We start from the raw sequence: 23,290 nt of genomic DNA on the forward strand, positions 1-23,290 counted from the left end.
GATAGAAGGGGTATGGCCAAGTGCTGACAAAGAAGAGAGAGTAGGGGAAACGGAGGAACCACCAAACGAAGTGGAAGTGGAAACGCCAGAAATCTCACTTCATGCCATATCTAAAATGCAAGCTCCTCACACTATGTGCATTAGAGGGAGACTGGGTAGGTTAACGGTAACAGTTCTAGTAGATTCTAGAAGTACACACAACTTCCTTAGTGAAAGAGCACCATTGAAGGCTGGCATTCGGATCGACAAAGAAGTAGGGATGAGGGTGATGATTGCAAGCGGGGAAAAACTAAGCGGTAGGGGTAAGGTGACAGGGGTACTGATGAAACTACAAGGCACTCCCATTATAGCTTATTTTTACTTGTTGCCATTGGGGGGAGTGGATGCAGTACTTGGAACTCAATGGTTACAAACCTTAGGACCAATTACATGGAATTTCAAGGAGCTCCAAATGTCATTTCAGTTGCATGGAAATGAATTCCTGTTGAAGACAAATTAGTGAGTGAGAAGGAGTTTAAGAAATCAGCTAAAAGAACAGGACAAGGAGTACTACTGCAACTCTATTCCATCACCACATGTGCACCTCACTCACCAATCCAGCTAATGGATCATTCACAACAACCACAACTGCAACAATTTTTGCAGAAGTTTCATGATCTTTTTGGGGAACCAAAGGGGTTACCACCTGCTAGACCCCAAGATCACCACATCAACTTGTTACCAGGGAGTGGACCAGTTAACGTGAGACCTTACCGCTACCAGCACTTTCAAAAGGCAGAGATAGAAAAACAAATTTTGGAAATGTTGCAGTCTGGTATAGTTAGGCCTAGTACCAGTCCATACTCCTCTCCAGTATTTCTAGTTAAGAAGCATGATGGTTCATGGCGGTTATCCATGGATTATCGGGCTTTAAACCAAATCACTATGAAGGACAAGTTTCCCATCCCCAACACTGACGAGTTGCTGGACGAACTTCATGGGGCCTCTTATTTCTCTAAATTGGATTTGAGATCAGGGTATCATCAAGTACGTGTACATACTAGCGATGTGAGTAAAACCACTTTCTGTGAACACCACAGGCACTATGAGTTTCTGGTAATGCCTTTTGGCCTCACCAATGCACCTTCAGCATTTCAAGCTCTCATGAATGAGGTATTCTCTTCACATTTGTGCGAATTTATTCTCGTCTTTTTTGATGATATACTTGTCTATAGTCGAAGTTGGGAAGAACATTTACAATATCTCAAAAGAACATTTAATATCTTAAGAAAACACCAACTTAAGGTTAAGTTAGAAAAGTGCAGCTTTGGGAAGCAAGAAGTCAAATATTTGGGCCATGTTATTTTTACTAAGGGGGTTTTAGTAGATCCTGAGAAAATATCTGCCATTGTGGAATGGCCTCAACCCACCACCCCAAAGGGCCTTCGTAGTTTCTTGGGGCTTACTGGGTATTGTCGTAAGTTTATATAAGGATATGGGAAAATAGCCGCTCCCCTTACTGCCATGTTAAAGAAAGATTCTTTTAATTTGGATGAGGACTCTAGGGCTGCCTTTGAATTACTCAAAAAAAGGTTAATCCAAGCCCCGGTACTTGCATTACCTGACTTCACAAAACCATTTATTATTGAGTGTGATGCATTTGGTAATGGAGTGGGTGGTATTCTAATGCAAGAGCAAAGACTGATTGCATTTTTTAGTCATTCTTTGAAAGGAAGGAACTTGTCACTCTCCAATTATGAGAAAGAGATATTGGCCTTAGTTTTGGCAGTACAAAACTGGCGCCCCTATTTATTGGGTCATTGGTTCATTGTTAGAGCTAATCATCGTAGCCTCAAACACTTATGGGAGCAACGAATAACAATTGTGGCATAATAGCGATGGCTATCTAAGCTTGTTGGATATGACTTTGGCATAGAATACAAGCATGGTAAAGAGAATGTAATTGCAGATAGACTTGTTCACGGGCCGGGCTTTATCTCTACATTAACAGAAAATGTTTAGGCCTGAGCCCGAGCTCGGATTGACCATCAGGCCTAGGTCTTGAGCCCGAGCCCAGCCCGACTATAAAGCCCAAAGCCCAGGCTTGAGCTCGAGCCTGACTAGAAATTTAGAAAAAAAAGATTTTTCATTTTTAATTCAATTAAAAGTTGTTTTATTTATACTAAAAGACCTCAAAACCTAAAAAAATAATGAAAATTCTCATTATTACTTGAAAAAAGAGAAGAAAATATTATATATATATATGCTTTTTATTATATAAAATATATTTTTATTAATATAACACGTTATCAAGTCAATCTCAGGCTTGGGCTGGGCTTTTTTTAGAAAGCCCGAGCCCGGCTTAAAAAAAGTCGGGCGCGATATTTTAGGCCCGAGCCCGAGCCCGCGAGTCTGAAATCTTGTCCAAGCCTGACTATCAGTCCGGGCTCGTTGGGCTATCTGACCCATGAACATGTCTAGCTGCAGATGCCCTATTTAGGTGTAATGAGGGAAATGGTAGCACCAATCAACAACTCATGGCTATTTCAGCCCCAATACCAAAATGGTTGAACTCCATTAGAGAAGAAGTCTAGCAACTTCCCCCTTTACAACGGTTGGTACAAATATGTGTGTAGGATGAGGTAATTGGTCATTTTAAATATAAAATAGGATTCTTTATTATAAGGATAGAATATATTTATGTGAAAGCTCCTCTCTATGTAAGACCATCATCGAACAGCTCCATAATATGGGACACGATGGCATGCAAAAAAATTTTACAATGTATTAAAGATGTCTTCTATTGGCGAGGCCTCAAATGACAAGTCCAAGAGTTCATTCGAGCTTGTGATGTTTGTCAAATCAATAAAACCATTCAAATGTCACCAGTAGGTCTCCTCCAACCTCTCCCCATCCCAAACCAGGTATGGGAAGACTTATCCATGGATATTGTGGATGGATTACCTGTTTCTCAAGGGAAGTTAACCATCTTTGTAGTTGTTGATCGTTTGACAAAGTATGCACATTTCATTGGAATTTTGCACCTGTACACAGCTGCCAAGGTTGCCCAGATATTTTTTGAGAATGTTTTTAAGTTGCATGGCCTCCCTAAAACGATTGTTTGTGATGGAGATAAGACCTTCCTTAGCTTATTTTGGCAAGAACTATTCAATTTGCGGGGGACCAACTTCAACTATAGTTCAGCCTATGACCCCCAATTTGATGGGCAGACCGAAGCTGTTAATCTTACACTTGAGATGTATTTGAAATGTTTCACGAGTGGTCATCCTAAGGAATGGATGAAATGGTTGCCATGGAGTGAATACTGTTACAACACTAGTTGGCACTCATCCATTAAGATGACTCTATTTGAAGCGGTTTATGGAAGAGTTCCCCCTAATCTTCTTTCATACATATCGGGCACGTCTCGAGTTGATGTTGTGGACCAGTTCCTACAATCAAGGGATCTTCTCTTAAAGAATCTCAAGCACAACCTTCAACACGCTCAAGTAAGGATCAAGCAAAATGCAGATCTCCATCGAATTGATAAGGAATTTCAAGTTGGAGAATGGATTTATCTTAAACTCCAACCATATCGACAAGTGTCGGTGGCACTAAGGAGAGATGCCAAACTTGCCCCTCGATACACCCTGTAGCCTATAAGTTAGCCCTGCCCACCAATGCCCGTATACACCTTGTATTTCATGTATCTCTCCTAAAGGCTAAAGTGGGACCCAACACTGATATTCAATCTACTCTACCAATTCAGGATACTATTGATCGATTCACTATTGAACCACATGCCTTCTTAGAACATAGGAGGAGATGTAGCCACCAAGAGATACTCATTCATTGGAAGGGACTTACTCCATCTGAGGCAACATGGGAAGATGCCAATATGATTAAGCTTCGTTTTCCTAATTTTGACCTTGGGGACAAGGTCAGTCAAAGGGGGGAAAAATGACACAAGCCATTCACTATTGCTGATGTCATGCATATTATCTTTTGGTATTTTGAGTCACTAGTCTAGTTAAAATCTAATAAGTTAGAAGCATAATTTTTTTCATTGTTTGTTTCACGTTAGGAGTCTAATCTACTATTAGAGTGCCATTAGGTGTCTAGGTTGTTGAAATCCTATATTTTTATGCTTCTTTTGATATTTAAGGTTATGAGTTTTGGAAATAAAGGCATGGATTATTGTTCTCACAACTTGTCTTTGAACAAGGATGAGGTTTGGTTATCCCTCTCAAGAATAACCTATCTTCTCAATTTCGGTCCTATCTTTCTTTGTTCCTTGTCCACAATAGGTCGCTCCAAGAAGAAAGGTTGGCAAGCTCGTGTACAGCCGGATGAATTCTATAAGGGCTGCGACACAAACATACCGTTGAAAATGGAACCACGATAGTGAAGTTCTAGGCTCAGATTTGAGTCTACGATGAGAAAAGTTGAGATCGGAATAAGAATAAGAATAAGATCTATTCTGACGAGGGAAGCAACCTATAAATGAAAAAAATAAAATCAAATCAAAGGCTGACCTCTATCGAACTCTCAAACTCTTGAACTCTGGAACTCTTGAAGAGGGCTCAAAACCAATCCCTTATCTTTGGGATTCTCGAAGAGGCTCATATCCAATCTCTTCTCTTTGTAACTCTTGAAATCTTGAAGTTCTTCTCTATGGAACTCTCGAAGAGGGCTCAAAACCAATCCCTTATCTTTGGGATTCTCGAAGAGGCTCATATCCAATCTCTTCTCTTTGTAACTCTTGAAATCTTGAAGTTCTTCTCTATGGAACTCTCGAAGAGGGCTCAGACCAGTCTCTTCTCTCTGGAACACTCGAACTCATCTCTTCTCTCTGGAATTCTTGAATATGGCTCAGACGAGTTTCTTCTCTCTCAACCTATTGAACGAAGAGGACTTGCAGAAAATAGTCTTGGTGCAATACGATTTACTTCGACAGATAAAGAATTCAAATTTCGCTTTTGTTTTATGGAAACAAAATTTTCTCTGATTTTCGATGCAAACCTTGGTCTGAAAACATTTTTGCATCGAAAATCAATGAATTTTTGAACCCTAACCAAATGAAAGCAAATCTGAACCAGAGTACAAATTTGTACCGGTTCGGATTTGCACTCCAACCAAATGCAGCCTGAAGGACAAAAATACATTTTCTAACAACAGAAATCCTTAAAATTGTAATCATCCAACTGCATCTTCATGGAATTGAGAAAAGAGATGCCAAGAATAGAAAAAAAAAAACGGAAGCTGCTTGGTTAGTTGATAAAATTCATTGAATTGAAAAAACAAGCTGTCCAAACGAGGCCTCTCTTTCTCTCAAATATGATTACATCAAACAACCAAATGGCCAAATGGCAAAGGGATAAGTAAAATTTCATTATCTTGTTTAAGCAGTAAACTAATCCCCAAATAACCAAATGCACTCTATCTTTCACACGTTATTATTATTACTTTTTTCTGATCATGAATTTTCCTCAACTGCAAAGTGGGGGAGCTTAGTATGGATTTGCTACCAAAGCTTCAATGTATTTGGTTGCAATGCAAACAAATTTGTACTGATGCAAAATCATAGCAGTGCAAATGATTTGACTGTAAATTCTGACATATTTCTGCTTCAAATTTTAGAATATTTTGCTTGATTACAGCATAAATGAAGTAAATAAAGAAATGAAGCAGAATAAAGTAAAGCCCAAAACAAAATTAAATAAGAATTTGCATTTGTTTCATTAATTTGCACGCCCATGCATTGTACTAGTGCAAATACATTTGAACTGTAATCAAAGGCAACCTTAGGTTCAGTTTTGAAAAGGGTATAAATAAAAACATGTATAGTACAAATGTATACAAAATACAAAGTTTTGCACTTTATATATTTTAAATTCAGAAAAAGTACAAATACAAATAGATACAAAATAAAAGGTTTTGCGCTCTACATATTTGTATTTGTACACCTTTCAAATGGGGTCTTAGTCTCAATTTGAAAGAATACAAATACAAATATGTATAGAACAGATTTATACAAAATAATACAAAAAATATAAAGTTTTGCACTCTACATATGTATTTGTATTTGTACTCTTTCCGATCCAAGCCTTACCAGCACAACATGATGCTGAAATACTGTGATTCATTGAGAATAGCATCTCTAGGGCATTTTGATAGTCAACATATGCAGGTATATTGACCTAAATGCCCCTAGATACTTCTTTTACCCGATCATGGTGCTTCAGCATTGTATTTTGCTTGTAAAGCTTCAGCGGTAGATCCACATGTGGCCTTAAACCTTTAGCCCATTTTGCCTATATTGCTTGCTGAATTGGTAAACTTTGCAAGTGTTTGTACAGTAAATTGGATCTTGAAACAAATTTGTTCCCATTCTTGACATTTGATGTGAATAAGTGTGAATGCAAATATGTAGAGTGTAAAGTGGTTCATACAAATTGCAAAATTGGGTTAATTTTGCACTGACAAATTTACCTTCTTATCAAACAGATTTTTAGTTGTAGTGGATGCAAACATGAATTCCAATAAAGCATATGTTTTTCTTTTTTTTCTTTTTTTTTATCAAAAGTCCACTTAAATGCAAATTTACTTCTTTTTTATTGATGTAGTTTTACATCTTATTATCAATGTAAGTATGCATTGGTCTATCATTTGTCAATGCATAAATGTAATGTTGCCAAACAAAAGCAAAAGTGAAACAGAGTGCAAATGTACCCTGAACCAGGATTTACACTCCATTTGCACCGTTTCCAAACACAACCTAAGAAAATATTAAATGAATAATAAAACTCTATTAATTTGTTTGTACTATAAATTAGAATTGGATACAAATTTTTTACCTGATTCAGTTTGGTATCCTTTTTGTTTGTAATGGGTCTAATATTAACTCTTAAAAACACTAAAAGGTGTTTTCTTTTCTTGTTAAATAGGGGTGAATATGGATCAGGTATGATTTGATCCAATTTGAATTTAATCCTATTTTGTTGGATTTAGATAACCCCTTATCGGGTTTTCAGGTTAGATCAAATCGGATAATAGGATCTAATTAAAAATTGGATCGAATTAGGATCACCCCTTATTCGATCCAAAAGAATCTAATCTGATCCAACCTATATATAAGTCATTTATTTATTTATAAATATGTTTATATTGCATTTTTTTTGTATTTTTTTTTATAAAAAGACATGTATAAATATGTTTCCCTTAGGGGTGAGCATGGGTTGGTTCAGTTCCATGGTAGAACTTGGAACCTACCCTGTAGGGGTCGGTTCCAAGGTCTACTTGTGAAACCTGTTTTTTCTTTACTCTCCCCCTTCAAAAAAAAAAACAATAATAATAATAAAATAAAGCATGTTCGTGAAAAAAATGATTTTTAATAAATAAAATATATAGTTTAAATTTTATATTATATTTATTGATTAAATTGAGTAATGTAATATGTAGATTATCATAATATATTAATATATGGTTCAAAACTTATCATTAAAGTTTAAATTTTGTAAATATTACCTTTTGCATTACTTATTATACACATTTAAATATTAAAATATGAACAAATGATCAAACCACTTAAGTAACTCAATGGTCAAGTGAGACCATGGCGTTTATAACCATGAGACCTTTGGGTTCAAATCTTCACATCCTTAAAAGTATCTTGTGGTTTATTTCAACATAAGTTCGGTTCCAAGGCTAATTCCACCAAAGCCAACCAAGGCTAGTTCATTAATAGGTCAATTTAGGTAGGGTAAACCCCTAGACCCTAAAACTGGCTTGGATGGAGATTGTTTCCAAGAATTTGGAACCAGATCTTACCCTATAACAATTTTGATATAGCTGGTTCAAGGCCGGTTCAAAATCGATTTCATTTGGTTCTAAGTAAAACCCACCCATTTCCCTCTCATTTTGTACTTGTTTCCTACCAAAATGGTAAAATTCAACATCCCAAAAATTAAGATATAATTCCACTTTTTCCCATCCCATATCATGACATTCCATAAGTCAAATATAAAAAGAAAAGAAGGATATTCAAGAATATTCCGTATTTTGTTTATCACTAAAGAATCCATATGGGTATCTCAGCATGAAATCAAACAGGTTTTTGGTTTTTTTTTGGAGTTATAATTATTATGACTTTGAATTTTAAAGATTTGAAGGAGTCACAGGCATATTATCCTGCGTGAATGAGACTTATCCTTAATTCTTTATTTTTTTTATTATTATATTCTTAATTGGTGATATACGGCCAGGCAATGCCATAGGTATCATAATGCTATATCCATTATTAAAATTATATACCAGAGATAGGACCCCCCCCCAAAAAAAAAAAAAATAATAATAATAATAAAATAAAATAATGCAACTAGATATCCAACATTTAATAATTTTTTAAAATAATAAAATAACGCAACTATATCCATGTTGCGTGGTTGTTTCAATAATTTTTTAAACAAACAAAGGATGTTGGGTTGGACGTAAGAGCCCCCTCCATTGCAGGCCTGCCAAGCAAAGAATGACAAAAACAAATCCTGGGTTTTCGGTTTGGGATTGAGAGAGTTTTTATAAAATATCCTAATGTTTGCAATTGTTGCCCTTTGCAGACCCCTATCTGCAAGGTTTTGTAGTCTTGTGGCTAGTAATTAACTATCCCCAAATAAAAAGATTTAATTGAGCTTATTTTTCAAATGTAAATAAGTACTTATTAATATGGTTTTCATTCAAAATAAGTGTTTATTTAAATAATTAGTTAAAATAAGCAATCCGAAACTTAGCCTAAAGGTGTCCATTTGTCGATGCTGGATGGTGAATGAAAATCTATTAAGATTCTTGGAAATTTTAAAGAATAATGCATGAATCAAATGGTTGGAATTCGTGTGGTGATGCTGATTTTTGGTGTAAGTCCTGTCCCAGATGAGTTCACTTTGGTTCAATCGTCTCTGCGAGTATTCTCATAGGGACCAATAGAATGATCCAGCATCAAAAGGGTGAGTGGTCCATGTCAGATTGAAGCTTAGCATTCTCTGTCAAAGTTAGAGTGGACCACCCTTTGATGTGGGATCGCCTATCTCATCACCGTCCATGAGAAAACACTCGTACAAGCAATGAAGCTAAATTGAATTCGTCCTAGTTGGCAATCATCCAATGAGATGTTCACACATCTGACCATACATTTGCCAAGTCATCAGCACCGCAGGTCACAACTACCAGTCCTAAGTCAACAGATCAAAGATGGTCATCTCTCTCTCTGAACCCTAAATGGAAACTTTCTATGATCCCTGGGATAACGTTTTTTTTTGTAATTCTGTGGGATCAAAGGTCCTCTTGTGTGCCCTGTCTCTATCATACTAGTCAGTATCTTTTGGTCTAGTGGGTTTCTTCGTCGTCGTCGTCATGCTCATGTAAAATTTGTTTATTGATCAAGTGGTAGACATAAAAATGTTAAATCCATTACATAATTACTCAGTCAACATTCCTAAGCTCATCGATACGGCGACTTTATTCTCATAGTTAATTCTCCTCCTCACATCATCGAATTCGAACGTCGAACCTACCTTTGCCCTAACAACTTTGGTTGCAATATTACAAAGCCTAGTGCCCATTGAAGGGCTGGCCCATTACTAGGTATCCATTATCCAACATGGTTGTAGACTCCTAGTGGGTTTGTAGAGTAGTTACCTGCCACGAAGACAAGTTCAATATCTGAATTGATTAGAATCATCAGACTCTGGGGATTTATTTTAGGAGAATGACCATCTTATAATTTTAATTTCATTATACATGTGGAATAAATTTTGACCATTGTCAAATTTACATATGCCATTCATAAGAGGAATATTAATAGACGATGCGAGATATAATTTTAAAATTCTGCGGTGGGATGCAATGTAATTATCCATGTTTATTTTTACCAACCCCAAACATGATTGTGTGTGTGCTTTTGTTGTGGGGCAGGTGAGGGCAAGTAGGGCAAGTAAGGCAGTTAGTGTCGTCAATGATTTCATGAAAAGAAAAGAGCCATTTATTTCATCCTTGGAAAAACCTGGGTCATTGATTTTGGTAATTAAACCCTACGGCCTGATGCCTACGTGGCATTCCTTTAACCATTAGATTGGTGTCCAAGGAAACACAATTTTACCCAAGATCGGGCACGGCTGCATGGGTGCCAAGTAAATCCCGATCAGTTTGTTAAGAATTGAATCCTTGCATTATTGACTCCTTCTTCCATGGGAGTATTTATTGAGGCAAATTATTGACTTGGGTACAATAATTTGGATTGATACAATTCATATAAACAAATGGACGGGCTCCAGTGCTCCACTCTAGCGACCACCATATGCTTCCATGCTGTATCGAGCTTTAAGTTGTGTTTGGATTGTGGGGTTGGAAAGGATGTTGTTTCACTCTTGTTAGGGATGTAAAAAGGATCCGATGGAATTCAAATCAGGGTATATTCAAATCCAATCCAAAATTTCAATTGGATCATACAAACATATATTTGAATTTAAATCCATTAATAATATCGAATATTCGAATATGATCCAATCTGATTTAAGTTAATAAAAATTATATATATATATATAACAGTTTATATGAAGAAAAAATTAAAAAATATAAATATTTTCTTCAACTATTTTCATCACATGTATATATGTGTTTTTATAAATAAATAAATAATATAAAAATTCTAAAAATTCTATATATATATACACCAGATTGGATCGAATAAGAGACTAATTCAGATTTGATCCGATTTTCCAAACATCCAATACAAATATAGCCCAATTCAATCAATTTTCAGAATCATGATTCGATCCATTTACACCCCTGACTGTTGCACAATTTATTGCAATTCAAATTACCACCACCCACTCCTGACTCCACTAGCTTCTCCAAATTCCATTCACCCTATTAATCCAAACAAAGGAGTTTATACGATGGGCATTTGGTTGCCAGCGCCACTCTTTCACACCCAAAGAACAGATCATTCATGTTGTCACTTACATGGAAATATAAAGGACCAAGTATGGACCAGTATTGCAATTTTATCCAAAGAGCGGCTAATCTCTTGTGTATTTTTCTGGCCCACATTTCAAGAAGGCTCTTGGAGTTAAATAAAAATCATTCACTTCTCCTTACAGCCAAGCACTTGCTAAGAACAACCCTTTGCTCCATTGCCATCTCAATCTCTTGTGGGCCACATGCACACGGCTATCATTTACTTAGTTTCAATGTTTCATTATTCACTGGGCTGCCATTTAAACCCAGCCTAAATTAACAGAAATGCTTGATGTGATCAGGATAGTAGTAGGATAGAGCTGGAACCCATGCTCAAAGTTGTAGACGCTGTGCAAAAATCCATGAAATTGGAATCTGAATTTTTGTTGAAGATGCTTGATAAGATTAAGGAAACTTTACAGTGAAACCCATCTCTTCCATTTTATATAAATCCTGAGAGTAGATCCTGAACAGAAGGTCATGATCATGAGATGAAGCAGAAATTGCCTCGTCTCAAGACCCAGAAGGAAAAATAAAATTTTGAAAGGAGTTTCTAAAAGTGCGATTATTAACTTAGTGTCATTTTCACCATTAACACAAATCAGGATATCCCAATAAAATATATTCTCACCCTGCACAAATCCATAAATCCTCATTTACCGCTGTACCATGCAAATCCTCTCTATCTGCTCCCTCCTAGAGTGCTCCTATCATGACCTCATCCGTCATCATGAAACTGTAATTTCACCACCACAACCACCAAAAATATAAAGGACCCATTACTCCAGAGACCCAGACTAAAATCTTCGTAGCTCCATTGCAGAGAATTCAATTTGGTTTGGAGAAAGAAGAGGAGAGGAAAACAGACGAAGAAGAAAAGATGGGTAGCTTGGAAGAGGAACAACTCGTTCAGATGGTCTACGATTTCATTGAATCAGAATCACCTTCTTCCACCTCTTCTTCCTCTTCAGAAAACCAACCTCTTCATCATCAATCTGCATACCTCACTTTACAGGTATGCTGGAGCTTGAAATTCTTCAGGTGTGTTTTGATTTCGATCTTTACAAGCTGTAACTTTTTTCTGATGCTTCGGTTTGTTCCAATCTTTTTTATGGGTTCTAGGAACTTCTAGGGACTGTTAAAGATTCTGAGATTCATATACTTGAAAAGGTCCTGAAGTACCTGAGAAATATAACTGCTGGGAAGGTCGCTAATCTGAACAAATGGATAGTAATGAGGTTGAGAATGGATGGATATGATGCTTCTCTATGTAAAACTTCCTGGGCTACCACCTGCAACTGTCCTGGAGGTCTCTCTCTCTCTCTCTCTCTGTCTCTGTCTCTCTCTCATTCTCATTGCCCATGTTTAAATTTCTCCTCTTCTTTTTCTCCCCTTTGCATGGATTTGGGGATTCATTTATTTGAAGAATTAGTATTGTTTCCTTCATCTTTTTTCTGGGTATTACAGGTGATTATGAATACATTGATATTGTGATGGAGGATGAGAATGGCGGTCCATTAAGATCGATAATAGACATAGATTTCAAATCTCAGTTTGAACTGGCGAGGCCTACTCCAACTTATGCACAACTCTCGGACATTCTTCCTTCCATCTTTGTTGGAAGTGAAGACAAACTTAACGAGATAATCTCTCTACTCTGCACAGCTGCCAAACAGTCGCTAAAAGAGAGTGGTCTCCATATTCCTCCATGGAGAACAACCAGCTACATGCAGTCCAAGTGGCTCTCAGAGTGTCAGAAAGTTCCAATCACACCCTTCATGACTTTCAGTAGAGATTTTGACAGGACTAACAAGGAGGGGAATAACGGTGGCCATTCCTCCAATTCTAGCAAATGGGCACCTCCAATTGTGAAGCCTAAGAGCAAAGATTTGGGTAGTGGGTCTGGCTTGTCTAGCCAACTTTCCAAAATGAGTATAGACTGCTGCTAATTTCAGCTCTGGATCTGAGTTTAGTTGGAGGATATGAAGTGTAAAGTGTTTTTTTTTTCTCAGTTTTTAACCCTTTGAAGGATCTTTTTGTTATAATGACTTGTAACACTTTTTTGTTTACAGCTATGAACATTTTGCTTTTGCTTCTGTAAGTTTGATCCTTCTCTAATCAAAAGCTTTGCTGCAATTTGCTATGAAAAGAAAGCACCAAAAGGTTGAGGCCACCCAAATGAAATCTGTTGATTTCATAAGAAATGTCTTGTTCTGTACACCTTAACGGGGTTTTGTTTTTTCATGTCTATTTTATTCCTTAAACTATCACTATTTTATGTTCTTTAATTTTTTACTTTATCTTAGTTGATTTTAATATTCCAACTTCTGAATTATCTATCTATTATTGAAGGTATCTTTGTATTAAAAAATAAAAATAATTTATTGTACAATTGTTGCCGAGCAGTCCTAGGTTGATTCATTGTCAGATCCAAGGGAAAACGATAAAAACCAGGAGGAGAAATGGGTTGGGAGATTAAACAGGTGGTTTTGATGTTTGGTCACTAGAAATTTGTTACCCGATTCACATAATTAAACGAACAGGCCCTCAACGGCAGCCTAAAATGGGATCAAAGTCCAGCCCATTTGATCTAATGGGGCCTCACATGATTAAACTCTTTGATTCCGTCAAATTAGGATCTATCAATCGGCCCTTAATCTCACTTCATCTGGTAGGTCCCTAGTTGAATTGCGAAAATATGTTTCTGACCCCCCTATTAGAACATTTACAAGGCCCATGATTGAATGGATGATCTCAACAAACATTGTCAATCATGATTTCTAACCATTGGATTTACACATTTTCTGGACCTTACTTGTGCATTTTCACTCGATCTAAAACAGAAAAACCAATTAAATTATGATTTAAGCTGACTTCTGATTTGGCCTAGGACAAATTTTCATGGTCTTAGAAATTGATTGATGGGTCCTAATCCAATTGACTATGAAACACATGGCAAGATAGGGCCCTTTTGTGGGCCTCCGGCCTCTTTCCCCAAACTATTGCCACAGAGAGAAAAAAAGTATGACTGAGACTAGGGCTGACATGGACAAAACAATTATAGAATGGTTGGTAGGGAAGATCCCTTATCAAATGGATGGTTCAAATTTGCTATGCCATCCCTTTATGTGTCAAAGACCAGAATATCATTCAGACTATTTTAATTAATACTTGGATAAATCGTATACTGGATAGGAAAGCAAAGTAAGTGTAAATCTGAAGGTATGAACAAAAGAAAGAAAGCAAATCCGGTGGTCTCAAAACTAGTGGCACCAACAAAACAAGGGGAGAGTGTCGAAATTTTTTAATGGTGGTGTCAAAGTTCCATTTCACCTCGCCATTCCTCGCGAAATAGTCTAAAGAAGACATCAATTTGGTTTCCGTGTACCCATCAAACTACAATCTGTGAATTTGGATTCTGGCCTTTTCTGTCCTAGTTGCTATAAGGTTTTCTAATTAGTTTCTACTAGAAGAGCAGCCCCGTGTCTGGTGTTAGAAAGATGACCATGTTTTACATGAGAGAGATTAAAGATTTTTTAATAAAAAGAAAAGTTGAATCGGTTGAATAGGCCATGTTTTGTATTTTTTATTCTTAAAATAAAAAAAAAACCCATAATATTCTAAGCGGGTAAAGAAGCAAAAGAGGGTAACTTGTGTGGACAAATAGATTCAGCTATAACACCCTACAGAATAATTTGCAATTAGCAATGTTATCGGATTCGAACTGAGTTGGTCAGACCGCCCCAATCCCTAATAAGTAGCCAAAAAGGGTTTCTATTTTAGTAAAAAGATAGACAGTATACCTTGTAAATTGAAATCTTGATTAAATATGCAATAACTATTTGAAGATTTTGAAAAATAATTAAATCATTTTACGGTTCTTGAAAATGTTGATTACATCAAATTTATCCCATTTACAGATTATCTTAAGTTTTTTATGTAAAGTTATTTTAAAAAATGGATCTAGAATAATTTTCAATTTTTGTAATTTTCGTGTTAGTAAGCTTAGCTTAATGGTCAAAATGTTACAACTGTGACCTAATTGCCAGAATGGTTGTCTGGTCTTAGACTTAAAACATTGATAATTTGTTCATGCATCTTTACAAGGTTAGACTAAAACTTCGCTAGAGATTGTTTTAACAACCGTTTGGTTCATGTTACTATCAAAGCATCCTTTTTAACAGATGCATGTACCAATAAATGGTTGAAGATTGTCCAATGCAGTTTGATGCTTGGAATATGAGACAACCTTTTGGATCAAAACTCATTAAGATCAAGGCTCAAAAAATTGACATGTATCGACTGATATATATCATATGGAGAGCTTCTTGATATGCCCTTACATAGAATGTATTAGGGTTTTGACCAATTCAAAGGTGGATGGACCTTAAATCAGCCCATCTTTAATTAGATTAAAAAAAGAAAAAAAAGTAAAAAAAATTGATTCGACGTATCGAATGAATCGATATTTTGAACGTTGTATTTGGTATTATTGTAATTTCCATGTTAAATGTTTTCAATTGATTTATATAAATCGGTAGTCACATATGAAAGTCACTTTAATTAGAATGATAAAATTTAATTACCCCTAAAACAATGAAAGTCACATTAATTGTAATTTCACAAATGCACGCATTTTTAATGTAATACCTATTCAACTTATGCAATCTAAAACGTTTCAGATATAATTATATAAACAACAATGGTACCAAAGGATAATAACAAGAAAGAAGCTAGTGGGACAGTGAGGCTCAATCAATTATTTATTTATTTCAATATCTTACCTATAAAAAAATCAATTATTTCAATCTCACATCTTATCTATTGACCCTTGCAATGGGTTCATCGGATTGAAGGGTTTGGTCTAGGCTAAGTGGCTAACTAAAAGACTATAAATGAAGATATATGATCAAGTAAATGATAGTGGGAAAAGGGGTATCTGATTTGACAAGGAGTATTAATCAGTAAATCGAAGAGAAGAGAAAAGTGACAGCAGTGAAGTTTTGTGAAAAACAAAAGCAAGAATGTAAAAAGGATAAGCTTTTACTTTTTTCACAATATATTAGGCTTGATGTTTGATGGGATGTGTGAGAGTGGAAGGCCCACCGAGAAAAAATCTTGAGTTTTGCATTAATATCATGCAAAATAGCAGTGGGCAGCCATCGTGTACTTCCCCAGATGGAGGAGACTGATTAGATGGGCGGCCATCATTTGAAAGGAAATAGAATCGCGGCTGAATTTACTTGACAAAGTACTTGTGTGTAAAAGGCCTTTGATGAGCTACCACTGTCTTCCTCTTCCCATTACAAACCAGAACAGGACAGCAATCACTAATCAGCAATGGTTCTCAGTTTTCTACTTCCGATTAAAAACTGTTTTTCTTTACAAAGTCAACAGGATGCAGCAGATGAAATTACACTTCCAAACAATCAGTTATACTTGTACCCCACTAATTCATATCATTCCTTGATGTCAAATGCTCCATTTATAATTAAATGACTGTAACCATCTGATCTCTGCCAATTTTTTAGGGATTGTTGTAGATCCTTTCCACCTGTCAAAATAAATGCTAGTAAGTAGTAACTACTTATCCCTAGATAGAATTACATATCTGTTTATGTATCAAGTGTCTCTTGGCGCACCTCCATTATGTAGCCCATTTAATAGAGGGGAGAAAATGACAAGTTGTGGGGACCCATATTACTAATTTAGAGAATGGGTCCAGAGCGCCTAACTCTACTTTTAACCTATTTACCATAGCAGATAGCACCATAATAAGAGGAACCCCCTCGAGACACTAAAAAGAAAAGGACTGATTTGGGCACGATCGGCGCATCCTTAGTGAAAAGACAAGAATCAATACGAGACATTGAGACAGTGCCCCTTTTATCAAAGTTAGGGTGTGTCAAAATTACTCTCACGACTCTTGTTTCTATGCTTAGGGCATCGGCTAAAAGGCTAAAGCATTGAATTCAAGCTAGCTTAAGTACAACTGTTAAAAAGTAGGTCCTCTGTGATGCCACTGCCGGTCTGCCGGTTGAAGGCTTCCAATAATGCCTAGATCTGAAACCATGGCCACCAACCTTGGCCGACACATGAAGGAGAGTCATCTGCATCGAGCCAGAGCCAGGCCCATCTACATTTATTTAGGTTCACAAGGTGAACCCACGAGTTTGATAAAGTGCACCTGACCTCCCAAAGGCCAGACCTCCAAAAACCATGTTTTCTGCTTTCTGGTTATGAAAACACCCTTGAATTCCGGAGCTAATCAAAACCCTCCTCACTTTTGCCCTTTTTCTTCCAGTGGTTGCTGTTGTTGTTTTTCCTTGTAGGGCCGAATACACCCACACTGCCAATTTGAGGACAGTCATGTTGGTGTTGATGGTTACAGTGATACAAGCCAGAGCCTTGGAATCTGCTGTTAACGACTGCTGTAAGCTAAATAGCTAATGCTGTGTGGGCTATCAGCATTGGGCGGTTGTCCCATGAACTTGAATATGTGGCCTTTAATTCTGACGAGCCCAAAGAGTTGTCTAAAGCTGATGGGCAACATAGCATTGGGTTGCAGCATTTGTTCACAACAGATCCGGACTATGCATGCCAGTTTTTAGACCTGTAGCTTTATAATGTGTGGAATGGAGAGAGCCACATTTTAAATTTTTAATGTTTATATAAAAAAGTTACATGAACGATCTACATGGTCTCACAGTACTCTTCCATTAGATGGATGAGAGAGAGAGAGAGAGAGAGAGAGAGAGAGAGAGAGAGCCTCTATTGGGTGTAAGCCTTCTCAATTCTCGTAGTTCATAGGTAGGACTGATCCAATGCTATGTCCTGCTCTGCTGAACATATACAACAAATGGGGAGTTTTGAGGATTCTACTACCCCAAGTGCAGCCTCCCTTTACAACATTACATACTTCCCATATTACTAATTTACTAATATAAGTGAAAAAGAAGAATAACATAACTCCAACTTGTCCCACGAATTAATTAGGAATCTATGTTTTGATATAAACCCATCAAGGGTTTTGTTAGCTTCCCACAATTTTCACTATGCATTTAAAAGAAACCCAAGCATCTAGCCTTTTGGCATGACCCTTTGGTACATCAAAGCAGACAATTAGGGACCCTGAAAAGCACCCTAAAATCCTTTGGCACATGAAATTGGTAGCATTGATGGTAAGATGCCTCAACTTTTTCATATTCTGTGTAAAGTGAAAATAGAGAGATGTTGGGGCACCGGCCTGATGATGGAGAAAAGAACACAACAAGACAATAGCCATCACATAAGAAAGCCTCATGGCTTGTCCTAGCTCACTCACCCCTAGTGATCAAAATTGGCATTAACTGCAAAAGGACAGAGATAGCCATTGTGAGTCTGTGACAGAACATGACCATGGACTTGGAGTGTCACATTGTATATGCAAATATTCCATCTAGACAACGACTGAAACTTTTATTGTTCTGTCGTTTAATTGTGCTCGAACCAAAAATTGCCATTGTAATGGCTATTGTGTGTTGTTGTGCTTCGGATTATAATGTTGGAAATCCAATGCTATTATCTGTTTCTGGTTTTGTTTTGTGGTTGTCCGTATGGAATTGGTAACTGACACAATTCTTCCATTCCAATGTTGTGTTTGAACTTTGAATTCCGGGTCGAAATGGAATTTGATTCAATCCCAGCTAAATTCCCTGGAACTCAAAATGACTATTTCCCTAGGAATTTCTAAGTCCACAAAATAAATAAATAAATAAAAGGAACTTAAATCCTTTTTTATTTTTTTTGCTATCTTAATAGTTGAGGTTTAGGCTGGGCGGCATAACACAAAGTTAGAATCTCAATTTCTTTAGTCTATGTTTGGTTTGAAGGAAAATGTAGGGAGAGGAAAAGAAAGGTAGGAAAATCTTTATGGTTTACTTGTTTTTACCTTTCTTTTCTTACCTTTTCCTTCAAACCAAACATAGCTTAAAGGGATTCTTTTATCAATATGTATCAAATTAGGGAAAATCTATGATATGAAAAAGATATGATATAGAAAGAGTTTTGATCAATCAAAACTCATCCGTGAATTTTGATAAATAACACGATTCGCTACTATGCTTATGATTCCAATTTATTGGTCTATTGTTTTTTGGATATCATATTTTTTCCATATCATAGTGGAACAAACTAATATGCACTTTTTTAGTGAGTGATATCACTCCATTAAAGGCTTGGGCAGTTATAGATATACTATCTATTATTTTATGTTAAAAAACACATAAAAAAAAGGTAAATCAATCCCATGTATCCTATATATGAACTTACATTTATCATTCCCTATATCCAATACAACTTTTGGGTTATGGTTGATTGTTTTTTTAATTTTTAGTAATTCATAGGTTTACTGTTGAAATAAACATATAATAACTACACACTATATTGATTGTTATGTATTTTATTATATTTTCTAAAACAAGTATTTTTTATAAAAAAGTACTGGTCGGGACTTGTGCAATGTATGTGCTTTATTATGCAAACTTAAGCATAAGGAGTCCTGTGACCTTTTCAATGGGTGAAGTTGGTTTTTCAATTACTAATTTTATTTGTTAGTATATTATTAAATATAATTGAAGAATAAAATTAACTGTTCTCTTTAACCTTTACTTAATAATGTTTATTACTTTTTATTAGTTTTAATTGTTATTAATGGTTTTGTTTTTACTAGTTATCGTTCAATGGATTTTTATTAATTCTTGTAACTTTTAAATTTACTACTAATAAAGCTATTTTGTATTTTTTTTTACCAACTGATTTTATTAGTTTATTAATATTTTTTTAAATACGCTTCATCAATTATAATACAAATTAAATTTATATTTAATAATAAAGTTTAAAATCTTAAAATTTTGTTTGTGTTTTAACTGGATCAAACCCGAACCTTACAACTTACATGTTATTAAGCGGCATGGACTGAAGAACCGGTTGGGTTCAAATATGAACTGGTCGGGCCAAAATAGTGTTTACCAACTTAGTTCCGTACTGAATGCGGATCAAAACGAAACCAGAGATTACACTGACAGAAAATGGGTCAATGGTGGAAGAGATATACCATTTTTTCATTGTTTTCCCCTTCACTTACATAAATTTAAACACAACAGCTGACTCCACTAATCAGATCCTAAGACTTAATTACAATTAGACTTGTTCACGGGCCAGGCTTCAGTCCTAATTTTTTACTGTCTTGGGCCCGGTTTCAGGCCAGGCCCATTAGAATTTTGACAAAAGCCAAGCCTGAGCCCAGCCCATGAACAGGTCTAATTACAATCAGGAGGGTGATCCTTCTATACACCCATAGTCATATCAAAAAGGAAAACCCAAAATTTTGCAAGTCGATGAGACCTGATAGAGGAACTTATTAATCAGTAGTCATGAATAACAGGTCGGAGCAAACAAGGTACTATGACATGATGATCCTTTAGGCTGGATTTGGTTTGAAGGAAAAGGTAGGGAAAGGTAAGGAAACCTTTACAAATCTTATATAGGTTTCTCTGTTTTTCCCTTTCTTTCCCTACCTTTTCCTTTAAACCAAACATAGCCTTAGAAGATTCACGACTAAAATGTCTCAAAAAATGCAAATAAGGCAGGGGCAAATTGACGTTAGCTAATTTGTCTGTTTAGTTCTTATTTATCCTTAAATTCCTAAAAGAGTGTATAGGGATTTGGAGAAATTAATAAAAGATTTTCTATGGGAACCACGGGAGAGGAAAAATGATTAGAGAGTTAGGTGGGAGGTAGTGACTAAAACCAAAATTGATGGTGGATTAGGATTAGATAACTTACAAAAGAAGAATGAGGCTTTGTTGGGGAAACGGTTATGGGGACTGAGAGTGGAAAGGTATAAATTGTAGCCTAAAGTAATTTTAAGCATCCATAGATGGAATGGGGAAGTATTAACTAGGGTTACAAGAGCTTCTCCTTGAAAATCTATTTATGCCATTCTTTTGTCCTTCCTTTGGAACAAAGATCTTACATTATGAAAACCTATTCATGTCATTCTTCTGTCATTCATTTCATAATATATAATCTTTGTTCCAAAAATCTTATGAAATTTTGGGTGCATGTTTGGGTGGATTGGAACTTGGTTTTAGAAGGGCACTTAGAGATTTTGAATTGAACAATATTTCTTATTTACTTAAAATCTTGGATGTGGTGGTACTTTATCCCTCTAGGAGGGAAAGAAGGATTTGGACCCCTTCTGCCTCTAGTGTCTTGTTCTTCCTTCTTCAGATAGTCGGTTCAACTTTCTCCCGTTATTAGGCAACCTTTCCCAATTTAGGAAGCTTGAGGTAAACTAATTCCTCCCATAACAGGTGCCTTTTGTTGGGAAGCTTTCCTAGGAAAGTGTAACACTTGTAATTTACTTCAAGGGAAAAAGACCTAATTGGTGTGTATCCTATACAAGGATAATGGTGAGAGTTGTTATTACTTGTTAATTTCCTATCTTTTTGTTTTTGAGATTTGGAGTTGGTTTCTCTCTCTATTTGGCTATAGATGAACCTCACCACCAAATGTATTAGAGGATCAGAGGAGAGATAAAATTTTGTGGAGACATATAAGAGTGGCTATTTGTTGGACAATTTGGGAGGAAAGAAATCAAAGAATCTTCTTTGAAAAAAAAGATGTCATCATTGAAACAATAACTATTAGGGTGGTTCATTGGATCAAGACTATGGATCTCTTTGAGGGATTTTAAGCAAGAGATATTATTAAGGATTGTAAAGAAGAGGCATTCTCAACTCCTATTAAAGTTTGGCCCCCTCTATATGCCAGTAGAGGCGTATCGGGTAGTATCAACTTTTTTTTTCAGTTTTTTTCAAATCCTATTCAAAGGGGCCGGTTTAAGGTCCATCCACCCCTAAACTGGTCAAAACCCCGATACACCCTTTGTAGGGGCATATCGGGAAGCTCTAGATACGATATGTTTTGGCCGATATGGGCCGATACACATCAATACTTTGAACCTTGGGTAGTAGTGAAGGAAACCTAGGCCCTTCATGTATAGGAGGAGTATTCAGGGATTAAGGGTAGAAAAATTACTACTTTGTATTTTGGTCCTATTAGTAGTGGGTGATGCTGTCCGATCTAATGTAGACTAAACCGATGATACAGTCAGATAATCCTACCAACTAGATGAGGCCAAGGTGGAAGGATGAAGATGTGTGCTGAGGTGATTTGCAAGCACAAGAAGAGTTAGAGGCCCAATGAGTTAATCACTAGGTAGGCACTTTAATGCTCAAGTCAGTAAAAGATGGAAGATCAGTCAAGACAAGTTAGGAGAGCAGGCTAGTCCAGATTGAGGTGAATGCAATCGGTGTTGAGGTGAGTTGAGAGTCCAAAGTCCTTTACTTTGAGGTGGGGATGCGTTTATATAGATAAGCATCTGTGTTGTAGTCGGATTAGGTCTATGGGGTTATCAGGATGAGGTTGCCCGCTGAGGTATCCGAGAGGTTCCTCTTTCCTCGATGGGATATGTTTCCTTTGTCCGCATAGAACTTTATCTCCTCGATGCATCTTTTCACGATGTAGCTGTGTTGGGCTATACTGACGTGGTTCAAGACCTGACATCTGGTGACCCCGACCAGCTTTAGGCACCACCCGAACATCAGGGATTTTGTAAGAGCAAAAACTTAGGCTGTTTTGAAAGGGATAAGGGAGCATAACAGCTAAGTCTCAATTTGGAAGGAGTACAAATACAAATATGTAGAGTGCAAATTAAAACCTTGTATTTTGTATTATTTTGCATGTATTTGCACTCTACATAGTTGTATTTGTATTCTTTCCAAATTGAGCTTAAATATCAGAAAACTAATAGTTGAAAATTTGATGTTGGTCATTAGCTGGCTGCATAAGAAAGAGATTGGATTTTGGAAGTTCTTAAGTGAGAAAAAGAAATTCAAGCAGTTGATCAAGAGGAGTGCAAATTCTTTTGCGGACTCACTTGCCAAACAAGGGGTGGGAAGAGTCGGTCTTTTCTGGGCAATACTGTAACATGAATATGAATCATGGGGAGAGTTAGTGCTTGTTCGTTTGGTCTGAAATCTGACATCTGCAAGTGCAATAATTACATTAAGAGGTATATTGGTATTGATGAATTTTTCTTTCCTCTGAATTCTGAATGCACAGAATGTTGTTCTGAACTCAGAATTCAGAATTCTGAAAATGATCAAATATTCATTTTGGCCTCATATATCAGAGTTTTTGTTTGCCTTTTTGGGGGTATCATTGGAAAACAACAAATTGTATGATTGCACTTTAA

The 23,290-nt window shown here is 36.4% G+C and overlaps 1 protein-coding gene across 1 annotated transcript; it reads left to right on the forward strand.

Annotated features, from left to right (window-relative positions):
- The first annotated feature begins 11,633 nt into the window (after positions 1-11,633).
- Positions 11,634-13,142, forward strand: LOC148851683 (transmembrane protein, putative (DUF506)). Its single transcript, XM_088943059.1, has 3 exons — positions 11,634-12,004; positions 12,112-12,298; positions 12,457-13,142. The coding sequence occupies exons 1-3, from the start codon at positions 11,870-11,872 to the stop codon at positions 12,936-12,938; spliced, it is 804 nt and encodes a 267-aa protein (XP_088799185.1). The 5' UTR covers positions 11,634-11,869; the 3' UTR covers positions 12,939-13,142.
- Positions 13,143-23,290: the final 10,148 nt, after the last annotated feature.

The sequence above is a fragment of the Nelumbo lutea genome, chromosome 5, assembly GCF_056320005.1.
Source record: "Nelumbo lutea isolate HS-2025 chromosome 5, American lotus-T2T, whole genome shotgun sequence".
Classification (NCBI taxonomy): Eukaryota; Viridiplantae; Streptophyta; class Magnoliopsida; order Proteales; family Nelumbonaceae; genus Nelumbo; species Nelumbo lutea.

What these genes read in the sequence shown, in the direction of transcription:
- LOC148851683 (XM_088943059.1), top strand. Translation starts at nt 11,870, where the DNA reads ATGGGTAGCTTGGAAGAGGAACAACTCGTTCAGATGGTCTACGATTTC. An exon ending in CTGCATACCTCACTTTACAG is followed by an intron (nt 12,005 to 12,111) that starts GTATGCTGGAGC and finishes TATGGGTTCTAG; the next exon opens with GAACTTCTAGGGACTGTTAA. An exon ending in CACCTGCAACTGTCCTGGAG is followed by an intron (nt 12,299 to 12,456) that starts GTCTCTCTCTCT and finishes TGGGTATTACAG; the next exon opens with GTGATTATGAATACATTGAT.